This window comes from Cydia strobilella, chromosome 22 (assembly GCF_947568885.1).
Source record: "Cydia strobilella chromosome 22, ilCydStro3.1, whole genome shotgun sequence".
Taxonomy (NCBI): Eukaryota; Metazoa; Arthropoda; class Insecta; order Lepidoptera; family Tortricidae; genus Cydia; species Cydia strobilella.
The window spans coordinates 6052353-6067656 of NC_086062.1; the positions used below are offsets into that span (position 1 = coordinate 6052353).

A 15304-nucleotide genomic window follows, 5' to 3' on the forward strand; every position below is an offset into this window, starting at 1 on the left:
ACAGTGATAGCGGCAAACCGATGGAACTTTCTTACCCTAGTCATATATTTTTATACCGTCATATATTACGTCACTTTCAAATTGAGCCTATTAACGACTATGCAAACCTGCATTTCATTTGATATTGCAACCATAATCCGCTTATCCCGACCTACATCCGCCCTAACCTGATTTGAAGGCTCTGTTCCAGCTTTAATAAGGCAGCTTATGAACTTAAATCAGCCAAATCAAATTAGATTCTCCTTGATAATACATACGGTTTAATTTTGCAATGTATGCGTGCTGGATACTATGACTAGGACAAGGTGACTTGATGTTAACATCTCTGGCTTGTGGAAATGAAACTCATTTCCTTAAGACATAAAGCTTTCTATTGTAACATACGGTAATACATAACCTTATTATTTATTTTCTTGACACAGGTAAGGAGAAGTTTAATCCATTTTAGTTACCTTTATACGATCCCATCCCAATGGATTAGAAGTTCAGCCTTTTGGCCTGTTTTCGGGCCCTCCTGTAATAATAATTCAGCTCTAGAAGGTTCGATATGTGATTTATGTATTTGTGTGACTGCTGATTTTCCATCAATTTTGCTATTTGTTTCATGAAGGTCAAAATAGCGGGACTATTGCTCTTACAGGGAAAACACAACATTGGGGTCGATAAGGAAAATTTAAGACTTTACTGCCAACATGCAGTTATGGAAAGGCTTGCAGAAAAGTCCTTATCCATGACACATAATCTTAAAAGTTTTGTCTGAAAAGTGTTATGTAACTGGATGCAACGAGAAATCGATTAGGTGCCGTGCTGCATTGCGGAGTGACAACGATGCTGATATTTTCATGACTTATTTATGTTGATTGTCAATAAGATGTAGGGAAATAAGAGTTTGTATTAAATAAATTACTCGAAATATCGTAATTTAGAGTCCACGCTTCCACAGTGGTTGCTACACTAGAAACATGTAGTCCAAAATTACATTTTCCCCTCACTAGCTCGGAAAGTTGTCTTTTATCCTTTAAAACAAGCGGGGAAAAACGCATTTTATCAACTAGTTGAGAAAGTAATTTGACCTTGGATGGAGCATATTTAAGTAGCTTGACAGATAACAAAACGTAAAACGCTCATAATAATGATTCGTTTGATATTAATTATCATTAAACAAATGGTTTGAGAATCTAATAAAAAATACCAAATTTAGCTTTATTTAATGATTTTATGTCATAAACCTTAAAGTTCCATAAGAAACGTTTGTTTTTAATAATGATGTTAAATATAATTCTGAACGCACAAGTTGTCGATGCAATTTCAAAACGCATCATTGACATTTCATACGTCAGAAATGTCAACATTGTCAACAAAATTTTTACTTAAAAACTTCTCACGTAAAAATACAGAATTTCCAGTTTTTTGTTACAATATCGTACAAAAATGAGTGATTTCAGTGATGAAGATGATCTAACGCCTGTGGATGTTGCACTTTCCTCGCTATAGTGAGGTGAAAAGTTTTGTGTTACACACGGGTGCAAATGTATTTTACTTCTCGTGTGTTGAAACACTTGCTACGCTCAGGATTCTATTTTAGAACCACTCGCTTCGCTCGTGGTTCAACTATAGAATCCTTTCGCTTGCTCGTTGCTTTCAATTCCACACTCGCGGGTAAAATACAACTTTGCACCCTTGTATAACAAATAACTATTGTACGAATTCTAAGCGGACAAACTCGCGTGCAGAGGCTAGTGATATTATAATAATTTTAAATCAGCACTTGCTTATTATATATTACACAAAATATTAACATTCGCTCATTGGATTGGCCAAATTAAAGGGGTAGCAACTAGCCCGTATAAAAAAATAAATGGGTATATAGTTAAGTACTAATGTTAAAATCGAATGTACTTATTAACACTAACCTTTAGCTTTAAGTTTAATTTATTTGTTTTGTTGTCATTTGTTACTAACAACTATAAACTCTCTTCTTCGAAATAAATATATTTTATATTTATTAAACTAGGCCGTGCAGCAGTTGCAACGGTGAAAGTGTAAATTCATATTCTAATCCCACAACGGTCCCGTCCCGTTATCTGTAATTGAAATGAAATGAACTACCAATTGTTAAACCTCGAAAATTTCAATCAGGCCCTTATTGGCTTGTTATGCCAATTTAATAAACAAAGGTTTCAAGTGTAGATGGTACTGTAACTCATAAAACCTTCTCAAAATAGATGCAGTAGATTTGTAGGGCGAAGCAGAACAAGTGATAGTTCTGGTCCGCCGCCGAGCAGACCGCTTGGTCATGCTTACAGGCAAATACTGTTAGTGTTTACCACTAAATACACTAATTTATCTCCAAACTAGGCCTTATTATAATGTGCATAGGAACTTACCCTCGATTGGGTGATAGCAAAATGTTTGGTAGTTTTTTCAATCGGAGGCAAAAGAACGGTTGGTCGGTGATCGAGTTTTCTTTGCTTTATTGTCGAGCCTGACACGAATCACGGCCGTTTAGGATAACGCTCCTTTACAAATATACATATACCTAGAAAAAGTAATTTTGGCTAGGTACTGAAAGATCCCCTCTTTATTCATTTTAACCTCGAACGTAGTGAATTATGTAGATACGATCTGTCTGAAAGGAGACTTGTGGTCATGAAATAAACCTTCTATTAACTCCTACATTGAAAAAAATAGTGAGCCGAACTCATTGAGTACCTAATCCAAAAAACCGAACTTACGTTTGTATGAAATGTAGTTTACCATGAATAGATGAATTCTATTCTATTCTATTCTAAATAAATTTTGATCAATATCCTACCGATTTTTTGGTAACACACCGATTTGTTAGCTGGTGTAACACATAGTTCGCAAGTCCCAATTTTTGTGTGCTAATATTGATATCCGATCAAGCGAAAGATTCCAAAATTGATTCGAAAAATGGAATCTTGAGCGTTGCGAGGGTTTCAAAGCACGAGGGTTAAACAAAATTTGCCCCCGAGTGAAAAAAAAATTTTTCACCACATCAACCCGAAAAAAATATTAACTAAGATATCAAACAAAATCAAATCCAAATGAACGTCATTAAATATTTATCATTCAAAATCATCATTTCAAAATCAATTCTACCAGCTAACATAAGGAAACAACTCAAAAGCATCTGATTACTTTGCCCCACACGTGTGGATACAATGCAACTTTCTTATCAGTTTTTGAACAATCGAGAGAGCCTTTATTATCAGGTGTGGTGAAAAATATTTTTTACGTCAGCAGCTCGAACACGCCTACTCCCAACTCCACTCCCAACCCAACCCAACTCCAGGGAGTGAAACAAAGTAGCTTTTTAATTTAGTGAAGGCCATGAACTGCCACTTCATACATTTTAACCTTTAATTTGTTCTTACTACTGAGGTGAAAAATTATATGTGCAACACGAGAGCAAAGTTTTTTTACATCTCGTGTTTTTGAGTCCCTCGCTACGCTCGTGATTCAATTATGGAATATTTCGCTTGCACGGGACACAAAATCAACACTCGCAAGAAAAACGAACTTTCCTCTCTTGTTGCACAAGTAACTATTGTTACATTTATTTCAGTGTATCCTCGAAGTTTGGCTTTTGTAAAGGCGAGAAGCAATCCAGAATAGCAGATATTTTTTTCTCTCCACACATTCAAATCCATTTAATAGCCTACTGATGTTTATTCAAGGATAGGATGTCGTATTTACAGTATAGTGTCTCACATCCTCGAGTAAGGTCTATTCCTGTATTTTCAGGATACCTATGACACAAAACTGCCTTAAAAGAGCGGCAGAAACTGAAGGAAGGATGCATCATTCTCAATCTTCAGAATTGCAAATACTTCCACTGACCTGACCAAAGATAGATATAACTCCTAATAGATGGATACAGTCTAACGAAAAAAGGTGCCTCGAAAATCACGAAAACTTGATTCTCGATCAGAGGGCGCCACTAGTTTTGGCCTACTCTCGTATAGAGGGCGTTGACGGTTTCATTTGTTATTTATAATTTTAACGCATATCAGTGAAAGAACATGGGTCAAAATCATATAAAAATAATTAATGCAATTAAAAAAATCATTTATCCATATTTAAATACATTTTAACGTATTTTTATAAATCTTCATTTTTAGTTTTAAAGTATGTCGATAGATGGCAGTGAATTTACAGCGGTTACAAAATTTACTATGACAGTACCGCTCTATCTTATTATATCCTCTTTGCACTGACTAACTAATTAGAGTAACACAATGTACAAGTACAAGATAGCAAAACTATTCGCTTACATGCATACATGTTTGTATGCAGGGGTGCCAAGCCAATAGCTTTGCTGACTGTACCTACTTGACACTCTGATATCGCTGGTGCATCGAGAAGGTATAGTATTTCTGCCCGCGACTTCGTCTTAAAAAATAAATTGATATATTTGATTATTTTGTGGTGTGTGTGTGACTTTCAATCAGTGTGTACATATAATTATACGAGTATGTAAGTATTTGTGACGTTTTCAAGTAAAAGGTACCACATTGTCGCTCACCATAGGACGAAATTTGCTAGTATTTTTATACGAAGTCAGAGCGTCCTTATGGCAAGCGACAAAGTGCTACCTTTAGCTTGAAAACGACACATTTGTGGTCACTACGACATCGGTTATAATATAAGTAATTTATAAAACTTATGAGGCACTCACGTCTCTTTATAGCCATTTTGTTGCCCTCCAACCCTCGAAAATACACCTTTGGACCAAACCAGGACGGTAAAAGTAACCAGTAAAGCTATAATGGTCGCACTTGTCTCCTTGAGTGCCTGTCTGTCTCTTTCATTCGCGCGGTGTTAAACAGTGACGCTTATATCATCACGTGTATAACGTTATCCATCATACAGGCAAATATGAATACATATCTTTATTAACGACGTTGTTTGTCCATTTTGTCCTTTTGTTGCTCATAAAAATGCGAGTATATCGAACGTAGTTAATGCATGCATGGGTTAATCATGTAACCCCATTTTTAAATTAGGTCTATCCTGTACTTTTTATGGTGGGCATTTTGTCATGCATTTAAAATTCAGAGCGGAGATGATAATTATTTGTAAGTATCTAAGTCCCTAATAGTAGTATGAGTAATGTGACTAACATCATCTGATCATCATCTTAGTTACCTAGCCGATTTTTACCGTGGCTCCCCTACTTTCTGTACGAAGCTTTGTCTACAAAAAATGTGACAGTAGATAATGATTGCTAATTATAGACCAAAGGCAGTAAGTCGATTCACAATTAAGTTTAGTTTCTACAACATTTTTACGATGCCGGCAGACGAGTTTTTGCAACCATGATAGCTTGTTGATGGATGCCATTGCGATTGGTTTTCAAACTAGATTAGTCGATGACTGATGAACCAATATACACGCGGTCTCTAATTGCTCATATTTGTTACGGATTTGGAGATCTCATTACTGTTTTTCGTCTGCGCAGTATAGATGAAATTGCATGGCGAAGTAAGCAGTCTAATAAGCTTTTCACACGCTGTTGTGTACGAAACTCCGATGTGATGGCCTACGACTTAGTCTGATATGATATCTCGTTAACATTCTTGAAAGTCATGAACAACAATCTTCAACAATGTACTGTTATAAAGTTTATTAATTTTGTCGTCGTCATAAATCTAAGAAACCGAAACACATCGGGCCCACCGGCTTAGTTGACTCCTGAAAGGGTGCGTTGGCAATTAACACTGCCACATTCAACAGTCGCCAAAAGCATGGCGCCTAAGTCTTACCCCCTTATTACCTACGTAATAGAGTTGACTGAAAATCGTGAAGCAGGTGAGTGTACCAGGTCAGCGCGCGCGCAGTCCCGCGAGTGCCGCCATGGCGGTGTGGTGCGGCGCGCGCATCCTGCCGCTCGAGCGCCGCGTCTACTCCATCACGCTCGTGGTAAACATGTACTAACGTTGTACCCAGTTATGGACACCTGTTTTCTTACAGATTAAAATTGAATCCCAAAAACAGTCTGGTAAAAAGAAACGTCAATAGCATTACCTACCTGAAACATAAAAAATCGTGGGCGTCTGCACCAAGATTTTTCAGTCATGTCTTTAAAACTAAAGTATGTTTGAGATTGTCAATGCCGCTGAAGTGTAGTTTAAATTATGGCATGGTAAATTGGCAATGAACAGATTTTACACAATTTGTTTTACATGATTTTTTAACCTGTGACGGTTTGTCAAAAATATGTGTCACTAACTGGGTTTGCACATTTAATTTACCCATACAAAGTTGACTAAGTTTTAAATTTAAGTGTAGGTAATAGCTGATGTGAATCTTTAGTTATTGAAGTGGTAAAGTGGAAAATCGATTACAGTGTCTTGTGATCATTAAAATGTGAAAAGAAAATCATGTTTTTCAGTGAAAATCATACGAACAACGACTTTTACTTTTATTATTCGCTTACTCGACTAAATACTACTTGTTTCAATATGTACATTTCGTTTTCATGACAGTGTCAATAATAAAATAATTTATGGTATCTACATATTGTTTAAGATGGTACCTATAGTTTTCTTGGAGTTTTCAGTTAGATATATTTTCCATGTCGGCATCTAGCTGTAAATTAGATTTTGCGTCTAAAAAGGTTTTGACCAGTTCCAATAGGTTTCCAATATTGTTTTCCTTTGCCTTCTGTTCAATATTTTGAAAATGATTATTTTTGCTACTTGTCTCATGTCTGGAATGGCAATAAATCAGAGAGAAATTTGATGTTCTTATTCGATTTGCTTGAGTTCTAATTATACGTGCATAAATCAAAAAGATGTTCCGAGCAAACCGTTATTAACATTCAATTTACGACGATGTAAGTTGGAACGTTTTAGTTTTTTAACTAGATTTTTTTATGGATTGGAAAGCAGGTAATAATTTCTTAACATGTAAATTATTATCTAACACAAATTGTAAGTACTAGTTCCAATATGTTTTACCTTTTACTCGAGACTTTATTTACCAGTATTTACCTTTATTCGTCGTATAGTGCTTTTGAGTAACTGCGCATTTTAAAAATCCAGTATCAAAGTAATAAATATCGCAAAGTTTTTATGAAATTTAATTAGATCACATATTCTGCTTTACCATTGCTCTTATAATTTATTTTTGTAGCATAAATTTCATAAGCTGGTGAAATCGCCATTTCTGACTAAAGTGGCGCTATTCTGCCACAGGGTACCCCTCTTTAAAATAAGTCAAGTTGTTTCCTGTTCTACTGGTATCACTTTCATCTCGTAATTCTCGTATCTCGCAACCATCTTGAATTTGCATGACAAGGTAAAAAAGTAGGTAAGCCTACTACCTACTAAACTTACTGTAAGTAGCATCCAAGATCTGTTAACCTGTTCTAAATTTCTGATACCTTAGAGATATCATGAACTTGCAATCTAATCTCTTAACCTGGTCTTAATTTTTAACAAACAAGAGATATCAAATATCATTGACCTGCAATATTACAGTGAAAAAGAAAGAAACATCCGAATCAGAATTGTAATTGATTTTATACTCGATGACGTTTCGATCAATCGTGAACAGTCACGATTCTGGAGTCGATTCTATCTGAGATATAATTCTAATCGTTTAACGACTACAGGATAGCGATCGTCTCGAGAGGTCCAGTATAAGTATAACCCAGATTTCGTCTAGTTGTTATGATGCTAAGGGTCTTGAGATATCGGTTATACCGTTTAAGCTATCTTACGATGAAAATCGGGTGTAACAAGAAGCCAAGCTAATCTTATATCTTGCATCGCTACGGCTATACGAGACGCCATGCGAAATAATTTAATAGAGTGAACGAGGCGTCTGGAATGCAATAATAACTAGGTATAGGCGTGTAAAGAAATGTTTACATTAAACATTCACGTTATTATAGGTTTTTCAGTCGTATTAAATAGAGGAATTTTCTTTACTAAAGTATGTACATACTTTAAATTAGATGAGGCAAATGAAATTGAGAATTCCATACAAGTGAAGACCTTGCACCGGTATTCATCTTAACTTCTTCTAATTCAATTCAATTCAATACATTTATTTCATGTAACCAAGACACATTTTATTAGTAACACTTACAAAACTAAGGGGTTAGTAGGTAGGTACAGCTAGACTTAAATTTAAAACAAAATAACACTAACGGGAGAATGCAATCCCTCGCAGTGTGACAAGTAGGGACAGTCAACCCTGTCCGCTATCATTCGCAGAATGCTGTTGGGACTGCCGCGCACCCGCCGCACCAGGGATGCCGCGCGTGCACGCATGGTAGTGTAGAAACAGTCCACGCGCGCCGCCGCGAACATCCCCGATGCGCTACAGAAACGAGAAATGATGATGATGATGGCAAAATTAGATCAAGACGGTATCATCGAATCCCTCCTGTGCGTAACAAATGTACTGATAACCTTCAAGAAATAGAGCAACAAATAAATAAACGATTTATCGGATTGTCGGATTGTCACGCTGCATGAAATCCCGCGGCACGATTTCCCGGCCTCCGTAAGCCCCGTTCCTATTGATTTTGTGAGTGCGGGCGAGTTTTCTGGGAGTTGATCTGATTCAAAGATTTATTTTATTTGTACAACGACCGCCCGTAACTATGGGATATCAAGTCTCATTATGTAGATTATTTATTCGTTTTGATAGTTATTTGTATTTATCAATAATCAATAATAATGTTCGATGAAGTTATTCTCGGTTACAGCTGCCACCCCCTTTAAAAAGCCAAATTCCATCCCATCATTCCCAACATTAATTTATATTAACTCACCTCCAATAAATCCAATGATTGAAGATTTCTTTATTGAGATCAAAATTCGAGCGGATCCTGCCTATTCGCCGAAAATTGTATTGCCGAATTTCACTTGCCAACCAACTTTACGCATAAGTTTCATTTGGCCGAATGACTTTTACCAAATAATTATTTCGCAACCATTTCATTTCCCAACCCCATAGTTGGGAAATGAAAATGACGTACTAGGTTGGGTTAGGTTAGGTTGGATTATGTAAAGTTGGGAAATGATTAGTTGGGTTTTACATTTTTGGGAAAGATAGTTTGGGATATGAAAATTTGGCAAAAAAATTAGGTAATGCATCAGTAACCCGCTTACCAGTTGGGAACAATTCTGCGAGACGATGCCAAGGCAACGATGGTTTAAGCGGATTTGCAAGGTCTCGAATTTGGGTTTCCAAACAAACACCTCCGATTTCCAACCTACGACTATTTCGCGGATATTGAACGTTCAACGTGCTGACTGTGATTTGCTGCTCTGTTCATGGGCAACACTTTGCAAATTATATCTACCTAAAGCTACTATACGTTAACGGGCCTACGACTTACCTATTTTTTCTATAAATAATCCCCATCCTAGCTTAAAGCGAATTGAAACACATGGGTAGTACACCTTTCAATCTCTCTGTAGATGTATGGGTAGTTTTAAAAAAAATGGTTTTCCTTCTTGTGGGTTTTGGCAGGAGGGATTTTGCCAATGACGACGCCACGAACGATAAGAATGTTCGGTACGAAATGTAGAAATTTTAGCAGGTTTCCAACTAAAAAGTATTCGTAAATATCGAATAATAGGATAATATTATGATAAATGAATAAGTTTTAAGGGGTTCGAATGCACGACCTCTGATTTAGTCGCACGTGTAAACACTTTTAGCAAGTTTTTCGTAACGACCCTAATTTTAGATCAAGTAGGATAGGATATCGCACTGTACATCGGCATTTTGCCGCAGTTCTTACCGATCATTTTCTTATCGGCGCCCGGTTCACGTACCTAACGACGTATCGTAATCGATATATGCAAAGATGGAGCGGTACTTGAAAGTTTCGAGAAAATAGTGAATAAAATTAGAAGAAAAACAATATAAACAAATGATCATCAATCATATGGATTACAAAACTAAAGATATTCAACCATATTTCCCACGCTATTGATTTCAAATTCAACTGCAATATTTCTAACTGTTTATCGGAGGCCATGTACTTTTTTTGTGTACAAAATGCGTGTTATAGATTTTGTTACTCTATACCCCCTAGAAACCATATCACCCCGTATTTGAACAAATCGTCCATGCTGAATATGTCTTCTCGGCGACACCTACATCTTGCATGACTCCTCTTTGGCGTCTTAAACAATAAATCTCCGGAATATCTCTTTTCCAAGATTAACATTTCAAAATTTCACAACCGTCATGACACTAGGTCAACTCGGCGTTGTCTCTTAGAAATGTACCCTCATAGAACGATTGCATTTACCGGTTGTTTCCGGTATCTCGCGACCAAATGCTGGAATGATATCCCTCCACCTGTAAGACGGCTCAAAAATAAGCAAACTTTTAAACACCAGTTTAAAAAGATACTGCTTGAAAAACAAAAAAACAGGGATACCATACGGCTTTTTGGTTGCTGATTTCAGGATCTAATCGGTATTGCTATGAGATCTTGTACCGAACCTTTCGCGCTTTCTCACTCTTATTTTATGGCCACTACTATTTTTATTTCTATGTTTATGCTTATTTTCTGTTTTATTTATGTATTTTATTTCAGAACTTTCTAACACCACTCAACTACACACTTTTTACAGTACCGTATACTTATCACCGTCATATTTACCTAACTGTAACGTGATCTGGGCTCCGGCAGAATATCAGTGCTCCGCTCAATAGAGTGGAGCGTATAGCTGAGTCGGAACCCTTTTGTTGTTGCTGCAATGCACACAGCGTGCAGCTAACCACTAAAAACTAATATTTCGTGTTTAAGTAAAAAAATTTTTGTTAATTTAATTTAGTACTTAAGTTTTGTTCTGACTGCAATGTACCTACTTATACTTTACACTAAAATTGTGTGTTTTGCAGCATCCAAATAAACGTTTTATCTATCTATCTATCTATATTCTAAGGAGCATTTTGTTAAGTTCAAAAGGCTCTTCAAAACTTGACACTCATATAGCTTTACAGTAAAGTAAAAGAAGTACATACAGTCGGGGGCATAAATGTATGCTCTTACACCTTAGACAACAAAGTCGTGTTCACATATTTTTGAGCCATTTGTCTGGATCGATATTTTTGCCTTCGACTGTACACTACCGTTACAGTACTTACAGACAGTGAAGACTTATTTTGATACGTTTCTCAGGAGCCTCGTTCACCTTTCTACTCAGCATGAGGCTTTTATTAACTGCCTTAAGTTTTAAGCGGGTTTACTGTAATTTCCTGATATACTGATATACACTCGATTATAAATATTATAATGTGATAATACAGAATAAAATTGAATAGAATAGAAATGTTTTTTGCCAGAATACGTTACAATTAGCAATGGTTATTCAAAAGATTAATAGATAAATTCGCTTGTCCACAGATAGACCCGAACACAGCGTTCCTGCGAGCGGCGCGCGCCGGACAACTCGAGACCGTCGTCGACCTGCTCGACTCAGGCGCGGTCAAAGACATCAACACTAGCAATTCAGTAAGTTCAACAAAAAAAAACTATTTATTTCTATATATCTTAGGTACCTTACAGAAGACCACAGCCATTATAGCACTGCTATTTATGCTGTAGGTATGTAGTGTTGTGTTCCTGATGGTGAGTTTTCCAGTCCTTTTAAAGATGAATTTTTGCGAGCGACTGGAGTCGGCAACGCGCATGTAACTTTACTAGACTTGGACTTTATAGGCTGCGGTGGCGGCTTAACATCAAGCGGGCTGCACGATTGTTTGCCACCGCCTCAACCGTGGTATCAAAAAAAGCTAGCAGCCGGAGGACTTTTGACGTCAAACTGAATGCGATATTTGTAAGGACCTGATGATTCGCGGTGCACAACTGCAGACGCGCCTGCTTTGATTTTAGATTTTCGACGTTTTTGATTTTATTAGAGAAATAATCATATTATGATTCTCATGACATAAAGTATCTATTTTCATTGTTCAGAAAATACATGCAATTTTCTCTATTTATAATCAGTCTTGATCAGTCAGTTTCAACTTCCAACCCCGTCATCGTATAGTATCTATAACTTAAAATACCTAAAAAAAATAACAATTTTTACATAAAACAGATTAATAAGACATCAAGATATGAAATCGATACTTTCTTCGATCTAGTTCTACATTAGACCTAGGATATTGTCGCAGCAAATAAGACGTACAAGTAGGTGACATAAATATTTTACTACTATGCACCATTTTATGTAAACAGAATAAGGCATGAAAAGACAAATTTTAAACCGTATGCCGTTGCAATAGAATATATAAATGATCGTCTCACTTCAGCTTTCCCTCTTACTGAACAATTCTGTACCTTGTGTTCATTGAAATGAAGTTGACAATTGATTATAGTTTCTTGGTTGCGTAACCCTGTCTGGACAGCATATTTATAGTAAATGATTTAAGATTAATTGAAGTTGAAGCCTTGTTTACCTGTTTGTTTGTTCAGTGGATGAAAACTAAAGGGAATTGCTTGTTTTCAGCATTATGTACCTGTACGCTAGTGAATGATATGTTGGTTTGGGTTATAGGTACCCAATTATTTATACAGTGGCATCTAGGTGCAAACTTTTTGCCGGAATAGCTTTACCCTGGTTGAAATGTTCTAGTAGACTCTGTCGAAGCTAACTCTGCACCGACATGAATAGAACAAAGTTTCATTATAAACGGCATGTTTAATATAAATTTGACATTAATGATGACATTCCCTCACTTTGTCATTGCCAATGATATGCAGAGTTAGTTAGTCGGACTCTATCAAGGACCGGAAAACCCCTCTTTACGCTTAAGCCTATCAATTCGGTAACCCAATCAATTCAGTTACCTTATCATTCGGTAACCCTATCATACTGTTCCCTGATTTTAACGATAAATTTGTTGAATGGGTAACCTTAACATTTAACTGAGTTAATCTTAAAACCCCACCGCGGTTAATAGGTCGGTTACTTAAAGGTTTGCTAGTTTTGCTACATTTAAAGTAGCTTTCTATACAGTCTTATTTAGTAATTATTTTATTTACTTTATCTACTCTATTTATTTTATTCATTTTATTTATTGTATTTTTTTATTGAATGGTATATTTAATTAATATTTACAAACATTTAATAACATTTTTATGTAAATGTTATTAGGCTAACTTATACTTATTGACCACTCAACTAAACAAATATGAGTAAGCGAAGTTACCGACTGATTAGACTGGGTTTTGTTTCGGTTACCGGTAACAGAGGTTACCTCGATCTGATACGGTTACCGAATCAAACGTTAACCGATATGGTAGGGGGTTTAATAACCATCTCTATTTCCGGTTTCGGTCCCTGGACTCTATGATAAATATAAATACGAATAAAATCGAATTAAATGCAATTCTTGTCATCGGGTATTTCGTCGCGCTTTCCCGGACAAATTCAATATCCGACGTGTCGGGCAGACGTCGAACGAAAACTACCGTTGCGATCACAGATAAAATCACGGATTTATGTACTAGGACATTTATAAAGGTTCTAAATTTTATTTTGAGAAATCTACGGTTATTTCTGTAGGTAATGGAGGCAATTTCTGGCATATCAAGTTTCTTTTCCACAGAGCTGAAATACTCCGACTTTGAAAATGAAAATGAAAAATAATTTATTTGGTTTACAATTTACTTTACAAATATAAAATGTGTTGTTATGCGTAAAATATCACATTTAAAAATGCTCTTAAATAAAGCTCTTAAGTGTTAAATAAACAAGGAAGGGCGTAGCATTAATGAAAAACAAGGGACAATTCCTGCCATCTTGAATTTCCTCCCTACAATATTTTTCCCTGTTGCGCTTTCAATCAGCGGCGGCTGGTGATTTTATATTATGGGTGTTCACTATCACAGTAAAAAACTACACATTGAATTAACCGACACAAAATACGGTCATTGAACTCTCTTATAGAATTTCGCTATTACGAATATCTTGACGACCGATAGACGCTAACTGCAGTTCATTTTACAAATGGATTCTTGTGAATGTTGTTTTCAAATTTTATGGAAATATGTGCTAAATTGTTAACACATCGGTTTCGGTCCAAGCAAACTCACCGCACAGCCGTCGCCCGGCCCGCCCGCGCCCGCTCCAAACAAGACATATACTTAGGTACATACATGTACTTAGGTAGGTAACACGATAAACTAAAACACCTAGTTACTTTTATCACAGCGACATAACACAACCACGGTGTTTTTTCATATTGATCTTATTTAATGACATATAAGTTTTTGTTTTTGACGAACATTGTTACGAAAGTTCAAGGTTTTCCTTTTATATTGAACTCGAGTCGATTTTGTAAACTTTTTTCACATTCTCCCGTTAAATTCATTCATTTTAAACACCTCACAACAAACAAATTATGTGCACTTACTGCTTAAACTCTTGGTTAATTATTTATAATAAAAAAATTCCAAAATTCCATTCACGCGCGTACTTTAAAATTGACTACTAACTAAGGTCTGTTTACAAACAAGTGACAATAAAATATGGCGCACACAATGCGCGCGCATTCGACGAGAGGGCGCAAGGTCAAACGGGCTACGGAGCGCCGCTCCAATTTTACCTCTTTCTTCATAGAAAATCTTCTGTTTCACGTGCGGAACTGTAGCGAAACTTCTCTTTCGCTCTCATTGAATTTCCTATTGATTTTATGTACTAAATCTTTTTCATAGGAGCGCAATCCAAAGCGCTCCGCTTCGCGCGTTACCTATGATTCCTATGAAATTATAGGAGTAGGCCGAGTAGTATAGGCCGTCTATAAACTTATAATGAATAAAGGTAATTATTTAATTGGTATTGACTTTTGTACGATAGATCTTAAAGAGTAATATATTAATTAGGCACTATAATTTTATGGGAGTGCACTGCACAAGCGCTCCTTAGAGGAAGCCGCGCCTGCTTTCAATATCCGACGACCCGACATCCTAGCACAAAAACAACAATTCCTTTCTAAAAGACATAGATTTACTCGTTTAACTTAAATAGGTTGTCATTAAGTTATTACTTAGGATTATTTTTGGTTTGGTGGTCTTATTTCCGCATTTTTTAAGGAAAGCATCCTATACAACCCAATGAGCGTTCCATAAAAAATATGAAATATATCTATGTCCAAATAGGATCCGTTTAGATGCAAATTTAGTCTGCTTAAAACTTTCCTTAATAGATACTTTTGCCGTAACATAGCATAAGTCTTTAGTAGGGAAAATTGTCGAAATATAAAAGATCCGAAATTTTCATGGTTTTTCCAA

General features: G+C 36.2%; 1 protein-coding gene across 1 annotated transcript in view; it reads left to right on the forward strand.

The window, feature by feature from the left end:
* Positions 1-5865: 5865 nt before the first annotated feature.
* The window catches only part of LOC134751453 (ankyrin-1-like), a 111077-nt gene continuing 101638 nt past the window's right edge, over positions 5866-15304 (forward strand). The window contains exons 1-2 of the mRNA XM_063686861.1: positions 5866-5946; positions 11411-11518. Coding sequence (XP_063542931.1) covers positions 5881-5946; positions 11411-11518 — 174 coding nt within the window. The 5' untranslated portion in view covers positions 5866-5880. The remainder of the gene's footprint in view (positions 5947-11410; positions 11519-15304) is intronic.